Source organism: Mirounga leonina, unplaced genomic scaffold (genome assembly GCF_011800145.1).
Source record: "Mirounga leonina isolate KUSES-001 unplaced genomic scaffold, KU_Mleo_1.0 Mir_101283, whole genome shotgun sequence".
NCBI lineage: Eukaryota > Metazoa > Chordata > Mammalia > Carnivora > Phocidae > Mirounga > Mirounga leonina.
In genome coordinates, this window is record NW_023270096.1 from 443,593 (window position 1) to 456,343 (window position 12,751).

Genomic DNA, 12,751 nt, shown 5'->3' on the forward strand with positions numbered 1-12,751 from the left:
TTTTGCTATGAGGCCAAGGTGATGCTTTGCGGCCAGCATCACTTTGATATTAAAACCAGATAAAGATACCAGAAACAAAAGACAACTACAGGCCAATATCTCTGATGAATATAGATGCAAAAAACCCTCAACAAATTACTAACAAATTGAATTCATTAAATAAAATGTACAAGTACAAACTCAATGCATTAAAAAAAATCACCACAATCATGTGGGATTTATTCCTTAGATGCAAGGGTGATACAATTGATTACACAAATGAATCAACGTGATACATCACATTAGTAAGAGAAAAGATAAAAGCCAAATGATCATTTCAATAGATGCAGAAAATACATGTTCACAAAGGGCAACATCCATTCATGATAAGAGCTATCAACATTATAAGTTTAGAGGGAACATACCTCAACATAATAAAGGCCATATATGAAGAAACCACAGCGAAGATCATACTTAATGGAGAAAAACTGAGAGCATTCCCCCTAAGGTTAGGAACAGATCAAGGATGTCCACCCTCACCACTTTTATTTAACACAGTAGTGGAAGTATTAGCCACAGCAGTCAGACAACAAAAAGAAATAAGAGGCATCCAAATTGTAAGAAAGAAGTAAAACTTTCAGTGTTTGCTGATGACAAGATATTCTATACAGAAAAACTTTAATACTCCACCAACAAAATACTAGAACTGTTAAATGAATTCAGTAATTTAGCAGTATACAAAATGACCATATAGAAATCTGTTGCATTTCCATACACCTATAATGAAGCAGCAGAAAGAGAAATTAAAGCATTTCCATTTAGAGTTGCACTAAAAACTAACCAGGACTAAGCCTAACCAAATAGGTATAAGACATGTACTCTGAAAACTATAAAACAATGATGAAAGAAATTGGAGATTGCACAAAGAAACAGAAAGATATTCCATGCTCATTGGTAAGAACAAATATTGTCAAAATGTGTTCACTACCCGAAGCAATTTATAGATTGAATGAAATCCCTATCAAAATACCAACAGCTTTTTTTCACAGAGCAAGAACAAACAATCTTAAAACTTGTATGGAACCACAAATACCTGAATTGCCAAAGTAACTTTGAAAACGAAAAACAAAGCTGGAGGTATCACAATTCCAGACTTCAAGTTATATGACAAAGCCTTAGTAATCAAAACAGTATGGTACTGGCACAAAAACAGACACATAGATCAACAGAACAGAATAGAAACCAGAGAAATAAACACAATTATATGGTTAGTCTTTGGCAAAGCAGGAAATAGTATCCTATGGGAAAAAGACAGTCTCTTCAACAAATGGTGTTAGGAAAACTAGTCAGCTACATGCCAAAGAATGAAACTGGACCACTTTCTTGCACCCCAAACAAAAATAAACTCATAATTGATTAAAGATCTAAATGTGAGACAGGAGTCCATCAAAATCCTAGAGGAGAACACAGGCGGAAATATCTCTGACATTGACTGTAGCAACATTTTTATAGATACGGCTCCTGAAGCAAGGGAAATAAAAGCAAAAAGAAACTATTTGGACTATATCAAAATAAAATGCTTCTTTACAGTAAAGGAAACAATCAACAAAAATAAAAGGCAACGTACTAAATGGGAGAAGATATTTGCAAATGACACATCTGATAAAGGGTTAGTATCCAAAATATTTAAAGAACTTATATAACTCAATATCACCCAAAAAATCCAATTAAAAATGAGTAGAAAAAATGAACAGATATTTCGTGTAAGGAGACATAGAGATGGCCAACAGACACATGAAAAGATGCTCAATATCACTCATCATCAGGGAATTGCAAATGAAAACTACAGTGAAATACCACCTCACAGCTGTAAGAATGGCTAAAAACCAAAACACAAGAAACAACAAGTGTTGATATGCATGTGGAGAAAATGGAACCCTCTTGCACTATTGGTGGGAATGCAAAATGGTGCAGCCACTGTGGAAAACAGCGTGTAGGTTCCTCAAGAAGTTAAGAACTACCCTATAATACAGTAATCATACTAATGGTTATTTACCCTAGAAATACAAAGCACTAATTCAGAGGGATACATCCACACCTATATGTATAGTAAAGCATTATTTAAAATAGCCAAATTATGGAAGCAGCCTGTGTGTCCATCAATAGATAAATGGAGAAAGAAGTGATCTATCATCTACCTATCTATTATCTATCTATCTATCATCTATCATCTATCTATCCATTCAAAAGGAATGAAATCTTGCCATTTACAATGACATGGATCAAGCTAGAGAGTATAATCCTATTTGAAATAAGTCAGTTAGAGTCAGACAAATACCATATGATTTCACTCATATATGGAATGTAAGAAACAAAAGGAATGAGGAAATGCAAAAAAAGACAGAGACAAGCCAAGAAACATACTCTTAACTATTTAGAACAAACTGATGGTTACCTGAGAGGGGTGGGTGAGGGAATGGGTGAAATATTTGATGGAAATTAAGGAAGGCATTTTTTGTGACGAGCACTGGGTGATGTATGGAATTATTGAATCCCTATGTTGTATACCTGAAAAGAATATAACACTGTATGTTAATTATGCTGGAATTAAAATAAAATAAAATAAAATAAATTGCATGATAATGTGAATATATGCAGAGGTATTATTTGACAAAATTTAACATTCTTTTATGATAAAAATACTCAACAATTGGGGCACCTGAGTGGCTCAGTTGCATAAACATCCAACTCTTGGTTTGTGCTCAGGTCATGATCTCAGGGTTGTGCAATCAAGCCCTGCATTGGGCTCCATGCTCAGCAGCGAGTTTGCTTGAGATTCTCTCTCTCCCCCCCCCGCCCCTCCCCACCTCCCTAAAATAAATAAATAAATCTTAAAAAAACACTTAAAAAATCTAGGAATAGAAGAAACTATTTCAAAATTATAAATGCCATAGATGAAAAGCCCATGGCCAACATCATACTCAATAGTGAAGACTAAAAAATTTTCTCTATGATCAGGAAGACTTTCATTCAACATGATATTCAATGTTTTAGCAAGAGCAAGCAGGCAAAAAAATCAAAGAAACAAAAACAAACAAAAGAAATGTTTACAATAGAAAAGAAGTAAAATGATTTCTGTTCTCAGATGATCTGGTCTTATATATAGAAAACCCTGAAGACTTCACACACACACACACACACACACACAGAGAGAGAGAGAGAGAGAGAGAGAGAGAGAGAGAGTTGGAACTAATAAAGTAACATTGCAGGATAAAAAAATCAACATACAAATACTGGTTGCACTTATATACAATAACAACAAAGAATCCAAAAACAAATTTAAGAAGTAATCTAATTTACAATAGCATCAAAAATAATAAAAGACTACCAAAGATTTAAGGAAGAAATTATACCAATTCTCTGCAGTCTGTCTTTCAGAGGATACAAACAGAAAGAATACTTCCTAACTCATTTTGAGGCCAGCATTACCCTAATAATGAAATAAGACAAAGAAGTTACCAGAACAGAAAATTACAGACCAGTATCTCATGAATATAGATGCAAAAATCATCAACAATATCTTAGCAAATTGAATGTTGGATTGTACATTAAAACAATTTTTCACTATAAGTAAATGGAATTTATCTCTGTAATGCAAGGATGGTTCAACATTTAAAACTCAAGATATTTGCAAATTACATTACAGATAAAGGGTTGGTATCCAAGATCTATTAAGAACTTACCAAACTCAACATCCAAAAAACAAATAATCAAGTCAAAAAATGGGCAGAAGACATGAACAGACATTTCTCCAAAGAAGACATACAAATGGCTGACAGACACATGAAAAAATGTTCAACATCACTAGCCATCAGGGAAATACTAATCAAAACCGCAATGAGATACCACCTTACACCAAGTGTTGGTGAGGATGTGGAGAAAGGGGAACCCTATTACACTGTTGATGGGAATGCAAGCTGGTATACCCACTCTGGAAAACAGTATGGAGTTTCCTCAAGACGTTAAAAATAGAGCTACCCTACAACCCAGCAATTGCACTACTAGGCATTTACCCCAAAGATACAGATGTAGTGAAAAGAAGAGGCACCTACACTCCAATGTTCATAGCAGCAATGTCCAGAATAGCCAAACTATGGAAAGAACCAAGATGTCCTTCAACGGATGAATGGATAAAGAAGACGTGGTTCATATATACAATGGAATATTATTCAGCCATCAGAGAGGATGAATACCGACCATCTGCATCAATATGGATGGAACTAGAGGGTATTATGTTAAGTGAAATAAGTCAAGCAGAGAAAGACAATTATCATATGGTCTCAGTCATATGTGGAATATAAAGAATAGTGCAGAGGTCCATGGGGAAGGGAGGGAAAACTGAATGGGAAGAAATCAGAAAGGGAGACAAACTATGAGAGACTCTGGACTCCAGGAACCAAACTGAGGGTTACAGAAGGGAGGTGGGTGGGGGGATGGGGTAACCAGGTGATGGCTATTAAGGAGGGCATGTGTGGTGTTGAGCACTGGGTGTTATATGCTACTAATGAATCGTTGAACACTACATCAAAAACAAAAGATGTATTATATGTTGGCTAATTGAACATAATAAAAAAATAATAAAAACAAAAATCAAGTAAACTATCACCTCAACAAACTGAAAAAAGAAAATCACATGAAAATCCAACACCCATTCATAATAAAAACCTTCCATAAGCTAGAATTAGAGGGAAACATTCTCAACTTGATAAGACTATCTACAAAAAACCTACCACTTGCATCATATGTAATGGTGAGAAACTTGAAGCTTTCTCACTAAGATCATGTTCAAGGTAAGGATATCCCTTCTCACCACTCCCTTTCAACATCACATAGGAAGTTACTGTTAATGTAATAAGGCAACAACCAAAAAATAAATGGGATGCTGATTGGGAAGAAAAATTGTTTTTGTTCACAGATGTTTTTCTCTATAGAAAAACCAAAAGAATGAACAAAAAAAGCCCTAGGAACTAATAAGCAATTACAAAAGGTTGCAAGATATAAAGTTAATATACATAAGTGAATTGCTTTTTTATATACCAATGATGAACAATTGGGATTTGAAATAAAGATACAATACTATTTACATTAGCACTCCCCAAAAGAAAATACTTTGGTATAAATGTAACAAAATAGGTGCAAGATCTGTGTGAGGAAAACTACAAAACTCTGATTAATGAAATCAAAGAATTAAGTAAAGGGAGAGATATTCCTTGTTCATGGATAGGAAGAATGACTGTGTTCAAGATGTTAGTTCATCCCAAATTGATGTATAGATATAATGGAATCTCAAATAAAATCCTGGCAAGTTATTTTTAAAATAACAACAAACTAATTCTAAAGTTTATACAGAGAGGCAAAAGACCCAGAAGAACCACACAATACTGAATAAAGAACAAAGTTGGAGGACGGATGGTATGTGACTTCAAGACATACTATAAAGTTACAGTAATCAAAATGGTGTATTGTGAAAGAATAGACAAAGATCAATGAAACAGAATAGAGAACCCAGAAATAGACAACTATAAATATGGTCAATTGATCTTGACAAACAAGTGAAGTCAATACAATTGAGCAAAGATAGGATCTTCAACAAATGGTTCTGGAACAACTGGGCACCCAAATGCCAAACAGAAAAAAAAAAGAAAGAAAATGAATCTAGAAACAGACCTTACACCCTTCACAAAAAGTTAACTTCAAATGTATTATCAACCTAAATGTAAGACACAAAGCCATAGAAATTCTAGAAGACAATACAGGATAAAACCTAATTACCTTGCACATGGTGATGACTTTTTAGATGCAACACCAAAGACATGATTCACATGCACGCACACACACACACACACACACATTGATATGCTTGAATTCATTAAAACTAAAAATTTCTACTTTGCAAAATACAGTTTCAAGAGAATTAGAAGCCAAGCCATAGGGAGGGGGGACAAATGGTGGTACTGTAGGAAGATCCTAAACTCACCTCTTCCAACAAATACATCAAATCTGCAGTTACATGTGGATAATTTCCCTCTGAAAAAGATCTGGAAAGTACAGGAACTGTTCACAACAAAGGATAAAAGGACAATATTGAGATGGGTGGGAAAAGCATAGACACAGTCTCGCAAAAAAAGAAAAAAAAATCCTTGGTGTGATGACAAAAAGGAACTCACCAAACAGGTGCTTTTCCCATAAGAGTGAGCAGTTGGTGCCCGTCTTAGACACTGTGGCCCCTAGGATCTACTCCAAAGAGATGAGCCCCCAGAACACCTAACTTAGAGAACCAATGAGGCTGACATTCAAGGGTCCCAAAGTGCTACAGGAAACTTAATCTCCCCCTTGTAGGGCTTTCATGTTATCTTGCTCATGCTGAGACCCAGTGGGAAAAAAACAGCAGTTTGAAACATGTCTATGCTCTAGGTATAAGAGATTCATTTGCTGATCTCGGGGCATCAGCTGGAGGTTTGGAGAACAGTTGTGATGCTCCCCAGAGATGGAGGAACTGTTGGATGCCATTGTTGCACTCCCCACACAACCTGCAAGCATAGGGAAATGAGCCTGGACACAGCACCCTCCTACTGCATTGCTGGGACAGTGGGGGAGAGTGGTTGAGCCTTTGCTGAGGCCAGAGAGCATGGCCAGTTTGTGTTCTCTCACTTCCTGGCTGAAGCAGGTGAACATGTATGGTCATGGAGTTCTCCCACACCCTAATTAAAGTCTGTGAGTGTGGGAGGTTACAACTCTCCTCTGCCCCTGCTGGGGCTATCAAGCATGAGTGCATACAGCATTCTCTTCCTCTCAGTCTAAAGCCAGTGTATACACATAGACAAGGCACTTTTCTGCATTGCTGAAGCCCACAGCATATTCCATCAAGACATTTTCACATTGCCATTTTAAAGCCAGTGAACCTGCCCCACACCCCAACAATTTTTTGTTAAAGACAAAAGACATGCACAATTCACACAGAGGACACCTCTCATTCATTCATCAGATCCTGGTGGTCAAGAGTCCTGCAATTTCAGAGCACCACAGACTTGTAACAATCAGAAAAATAATTTTTTGGCAGGCCACCCCCACAAGGGTACTGCACAGACAGCAGACTAATACAGAACCCCAGTCTTCCTTTGAAAAATGCCTGCATACTTAGCCTGACACTTCAGCCTGAGGGGCAGGCTTTTGATTTTTCTCACATCTAGGCATTACATAAGCAATCCCAGTGAATATAATCAAGGATACACTATCCTTGTGTAACCCCTTGACCTCACTACAGCTCAACAAGACTTCTCAGAAAGAAAACTATACATTTAACTGGAGTCCCAATTTTTGTAAGTGTCACTTAGAGATACCTTCAGATCTGGTTAGGAGGCCAGGAAGTGGTGGTTCCACAGGACTGCATATGTTTGTATTCTTTAGAAGTTGTAGCATTAGGATCTGGCTTCCAAACAGCCTGAAATTAGGTGGTAAACAATATCTGTTTCCTTAGATCACTGACAGGTCTTGACACACTCTCAACAACAGGGGCATATCAACAATGAATTAGGCAGTTTGGACAATCAAAAAGGTCCAAGAGATAACCAAGAGCTACGGGGAGGTTAAATGATGAGGTTCATCACTTAAACAAAGATATTCTTTTAAGGTAAGAGAAGTAACTATTTCATGTGATACATAGAAAGAAACACAGAGAGTCAAACAAAATGAGGAAATGGAGAGATAAGTTCCAAATGAAAGAACAAGATAAAACCTCAGAAAATATCTTAATGATATGAAGATTAAAATCTACCTGATAAAGAACTCAAAGTAATGGTCACAAAGATTCTCACCAAACTCAGAATGGATAAACACAATGAGCACTTCAACAAAGAGAAAGAAAACCTAAGGAAGTGTCAAAAGTAAGTCACAGAGCTAAAGAATACAATAAATAAATTGAAAAATACTTCAGAGGAGTTCAACATCAGACTGGATAAAGCAGAATGGATCAGTGAACTGGAAGGTATGCACTGGAACCCAGCCAGGCTGGGAACCAAAAAGAAAAAAATAAATTTAAAAAGTGAAGATAGCTTAAGGGGCTTATGGGACAACACCAAGTAGGATAACATTCACATTGTAAGGTTCCCCAAAGAAGAGAGAGACAAAGGGGCAGACAATCTAGTTGAAGAAATAATTACAAAAACAAATTGTTACACACAAAAGAAACCTCATAAGGCTATCAGATTCATCAACAGAAACTTTGCAAGCCAGAAGAAAGTGGCATGACATATTTGAAGTGCTAAAAGGAAAAAAACTTACAACCAAGAATACTGTACTTGGCAAGGTTATTATTCAGACTTGGAGGAGAGGTAAAGAGTTTCCCACACAAACAAAAGCTAAAGGAGTTCATTACTACTAAATCAGACCTTATAAGAAATATTAAAAGAACTTGGGGTGCCTGGGCGGCTCAATTGGTTACTCATCTGACTCTTGATTTCAGCTCAGGTCATGATTCCAGGGTCATGATATTAAGCCCCATGTCTGGCCCGCATTGGGCTATGCACTGGATGTGGAGCCTAAGATTCTCTGTCTCCTACCCCTCTGCACCCTCCCCCACTTACACACACGCTCTCTCTCTCTAAAAATAAAGAATAAGAATAATAAATAATAAATGTTAAAGGAACTTTTTAAAGTGAAAAATAAGAAACCATAGAAAAGTAAAAATCTCCTGGAAAAGGTAAATATACACTAAATGTACTGGATTCATCAATTTTTAAGCTAGTAAAAAGGTTAAAAGACAAAAGTAGTAAAATTAACTAAAACTACAATAATTAGTTAAGGGACATATGAAATAAAAAGACGTAGAAAGTGATATCAAAAACACAAAATGTGGGGAGGGGGTAATAAGAGTTTTTGAATGTGTTCAAATTTAAGTTATCAACTTGATAGACTGTTATATACATAGGATATATATGTGAACTTCATGGCAACCATAGGGCAAAAATGTAGTAAATACACAGAACAAAATGTGAACAGAATCTAAACATAACCCTAAATAGAAAGTCATCAAACCACAAAGCAAGGGAGAAAAAGAAGAAAGGAAGAGAGAGAAACTATAAAACCAGCTGGAAAACCATTAACAAAGTGGCAATTAGTACATACTTAGCAATAATTACTTTAAATGTAGTGGACTAAATTCTCAAATTAGAAGATAGTGTGGCTGAATGGATTTTTTTAAAAGATGCATTTATATATTGCCTACAAGAGAATCACTTTGGAAGTAAGGACACACACAGACTGAAAATGAAGAGATGGAAAAAGATATTACATGCAAATGGAAATGAAAAGAAAGTTGGTGTAGATATATTCATATTAGGTAAAATAGAATTTAAAACATAAAAGACAAAGCCACAATATATAACAATAAAGTGGTCAGTCAATCAAAAATATATAACATTTTATAGATATGTATGCACCCAACATCAGAGCATCAAGACTTACAAAACAATTATTAACAGACCTAAGGGAAGAAATGGAAAGTAATACAATAATTGAAGGCAATTTTAATACCCCACACACATTAATGGATAGATCACCCAGACTGAAAATTAATAAGAAAACAGTGGCCCTAAATGACACATTACACCATATGAATGTAATAGATATATACAGAAAATTCCAAGTGTACATAGAACATTCTCCAGGACAGATTACATGTTAGGCAAGTCTCAAAATTTTAAGAACATTGAAATCATATCAAGCATGTTTTCCAAACAAAATGGTATGTAACTAGAAACCAAAGATAATTATTGAAAATTTATAAACATATGGAGATTAAACAACATGCTACTGAATAATTTTGGGTCATAGAGGAAATCAAAGGAGAAATTAAAAAATACTTACAGAAAAATTAAAACAGAAATGTGACATACCAAAATTTATGGAATACAGCAAAAGCTGTTCTAAGAAAGAAGTTCATAGGAACATAGGGCTTTCTCAAAAAACAAGAGATATCTCAATAGACAATTTAAATACACCTAAAGGAAGTAGAAAAAGAACAACAAAGACCAAAAAAAAAAAAAAAAAAACAAAGTTAGTAGAATCATAATAATAAATAAAATAATAAAGATCAAAACGTGGAAATAATGAAATAGAGACTAAAAAGATAATAGAAAAGATAGATGAAAACGAAAATAAGCGCTGATTTTTTGAAAAGATAAAGCTGAAAAACTGTAACTGTACTTAACAAAAAAAGAGAGAAAAGACTCAAATAAAATTACAAGTGGCAATGTCACCAAGTCTGCCAGAAAGGTCAGAAGGCTAAATGAATATTATCCCCAATACCTGCCACCCCAAGGTTAATCAGTGGTGGAAGAATGGTCTCAGAACTGTTTGTGTCAATTGGCCATCTAAGTTTAATATTAAAAGACTGGTTAATGATAACAATGCATTGTAAAACCTTCAGAAGGAAAGGAGAATGTTTTGTGGACCATTTGTTTTTTGTGTCTATGTGACAGTTTTAAGTTATTAGTTTTTAAAATCAGTACTTTTTAATGGAAACAACTTGACCAAAAATCTGTCACAGAATTTTGAGACTCATTAAAACAAAAGTTTAATGAGAAATAAAAATTACAAGTGAAAGAGAAGTTACAACTGATGCAAGGAAAATACAAAGGACCAGATGAGACGAAAGTAAGCAAATGAGACCACATCAAATTAAAAATCTTCTGCATAGTGAAGGAAACCATCAACAAAATGAGAGACAGCCCACTGAGATGGAGAAAATAGTTTCAAATTATTTATCCAATAAGTTTTTGATATACAAAATATATAAAGAACTCATACAACTCAATAACAAAAATTTAATTTAAAAAAGGTCAGGGATCTGAATAGACATTTTTTCCAAAGAAGACATACAGATGGCTAACAGGCTAAGGAGAAAATAAAAAGATCACTGGTTGCTGGTGAGGGGAAAGAGATGAATGGGAAAAGCACAGAGAATATTTAGGTCAGTGAAAATACTCTGATATTATAATGATGGATAATGCCATTATACATTTGTCCAAACCCATAAAATGTATCACACCAAGAGTGAACTGTAATGAAAACTAAGTGATTGTATTGTGTCACAATTATACTATGTCATAATTATGATGTTTTAATGTATGTTCATTCTTGGTAAAACTTGTAGCTTTCTGTTGAGTGATGTTGATAATGGGAGAGACTGCATGACTGGGGGCAAGGGCTATATGGGAAATTTCTGTACCTTCCCTTCAATTTTTCTCTGAACTGAAAACTGCTCTACAAAAATTAGTCCTTAAGAAGAAGAATAAGGATTTAGGGAAAAGAAAAACTTAACCAAGGAGGTGAAAGACTTGTATTAAAAACTACAAAACATTGCCATTCCTTGCTGCTGTGGACTCTGGGCCGCTGGGGTCAGTGAAGGATCTCAAGATGGCTGGGCAAAAACTTGTTCTAAAATCCATTGACTGGGTAGCTTTTGGGGAGATCATACCCCGAAACCAGAAAGCCATTGCTAACTCCCTGAAATCCTGGAATGAGACACTTACCTCCAGGTTGGCTACTCTCCCTGAGAAACTACCTGCTATCAACTGGGCTTACTACAAGGTCAATGTGGCGAAAGCTGGTTTGGTATATGACTTTGAGAAGTTTAATGCCCTGAAGGTTCCTGTGCCAGAGGATAAATATACTGTTCAGGTGGATGCTGAAGAAAAAGATGTGAAAAGTTGTGCTGAGTTTTTGTCTCTCTCAAAGGCCAGGATTGAGGAATATGAAAAAGAGCTGGAGAAAATGAGGAACATAATTCTATTTGATCAGATGACCATTGAGGACCTAAATGAAGTCTTCCCAGAAACCAAATTAGACAAGAAGAAGTATCCCTATTGGCCTCACAAGCCAATCGGGAATTTATAAACTTGAGTTAGGGAGAAAGCTCTGACCCTCGTATTATAAATGCTGGACATTAAAAATAATGATATGGTTAAAAAAAAAACTACAAAACATTGATGAAAGAATGAAGACATAAATAAATGGAAATATACCTTATGTTTATAGATTGGAAGACTTAATATTCTTAATATGTCCATACTAAAAGTGGTATAGAGATTCAGTTCAATCTGTGTCAAAATTTCAATGGCATTTTTTTTTACAGAAATAGAAAAAAAAATCCTATATGAAATCATAAAGGACAACAATGTTAAGAAACAGTGATCCTCAAGGAACCTCATACACCTGTTTTCAGATACTGGGTTAAAGATAGATATGCAGACCTATGGAACATAATGGAGAGCCCAGAAATACACTCATACATAAAGATTCAACTCATATTCTACAAAGGTGTCAAAATATACAATAGAGAAAGGACTTTGTCTTCAACAACTTATGTTAGAAAAACTGGATAGCTACATGCAAAACAATGAAATTAGACCCTTATCTTACACTATACACAAAGTCAAGTCAAAACAGATTAAAGACTTAAACATAAAACTTGAAACTGTATAACTCTTAGAAGAAAAAAGGGAAATGTTTTATGATATTAATCTGAGCTCATGCTACTCTAACCAAATACCATAAAATGGGGTGCTTAAACAGTGTATATTTATTTTTTTTATAGTTCCAGAGGCTGGGAAGTTTAAGATCAAGGGATGAACAGATTTAGTATCTGGCAAAGTCTTGCTTCCTGATTTGTAGACAACTACCTTCTAGCTGTATGATCATTTGGTCTTTCCTC

General features: G+C 35.2%; 1 protein-coding gene across 1 annotated transcript; it reads left to right on the forward strand.

The window, feature by feature from the left end:
• Positions 1-10,743: 10,743 nt before the first annotated feature.
• On the forward strand, positions 10,744-12,191 carry LOC118014376 (ATP synthase subunit d, mitochondrial-like). The gene has a single exon (XM_035010669.1). The coding sequence runs from the start codon at positions 11,455-11,457 to the stop codon at positions 11,932-11,934; it is 480 nt and encodes a 159-aa protein (XP_034866560.1). The 5' UTR covers positions 10,744-11,454; the 3' UTR covers positions 11,935-12,191.
• Positions 12,192-12,751: the final 560 nt, after the last annotated feature.

What these genes read in the sequence shown, in the direction of transcription:
- LOC118014376 (XM_035010669.1), top strand. Translation starts at nt 11,455, where the DNA reads ATGGCTGGGCAAAAACTTGTTCTAAAATCCATTGACTGGGTAGCTTTT.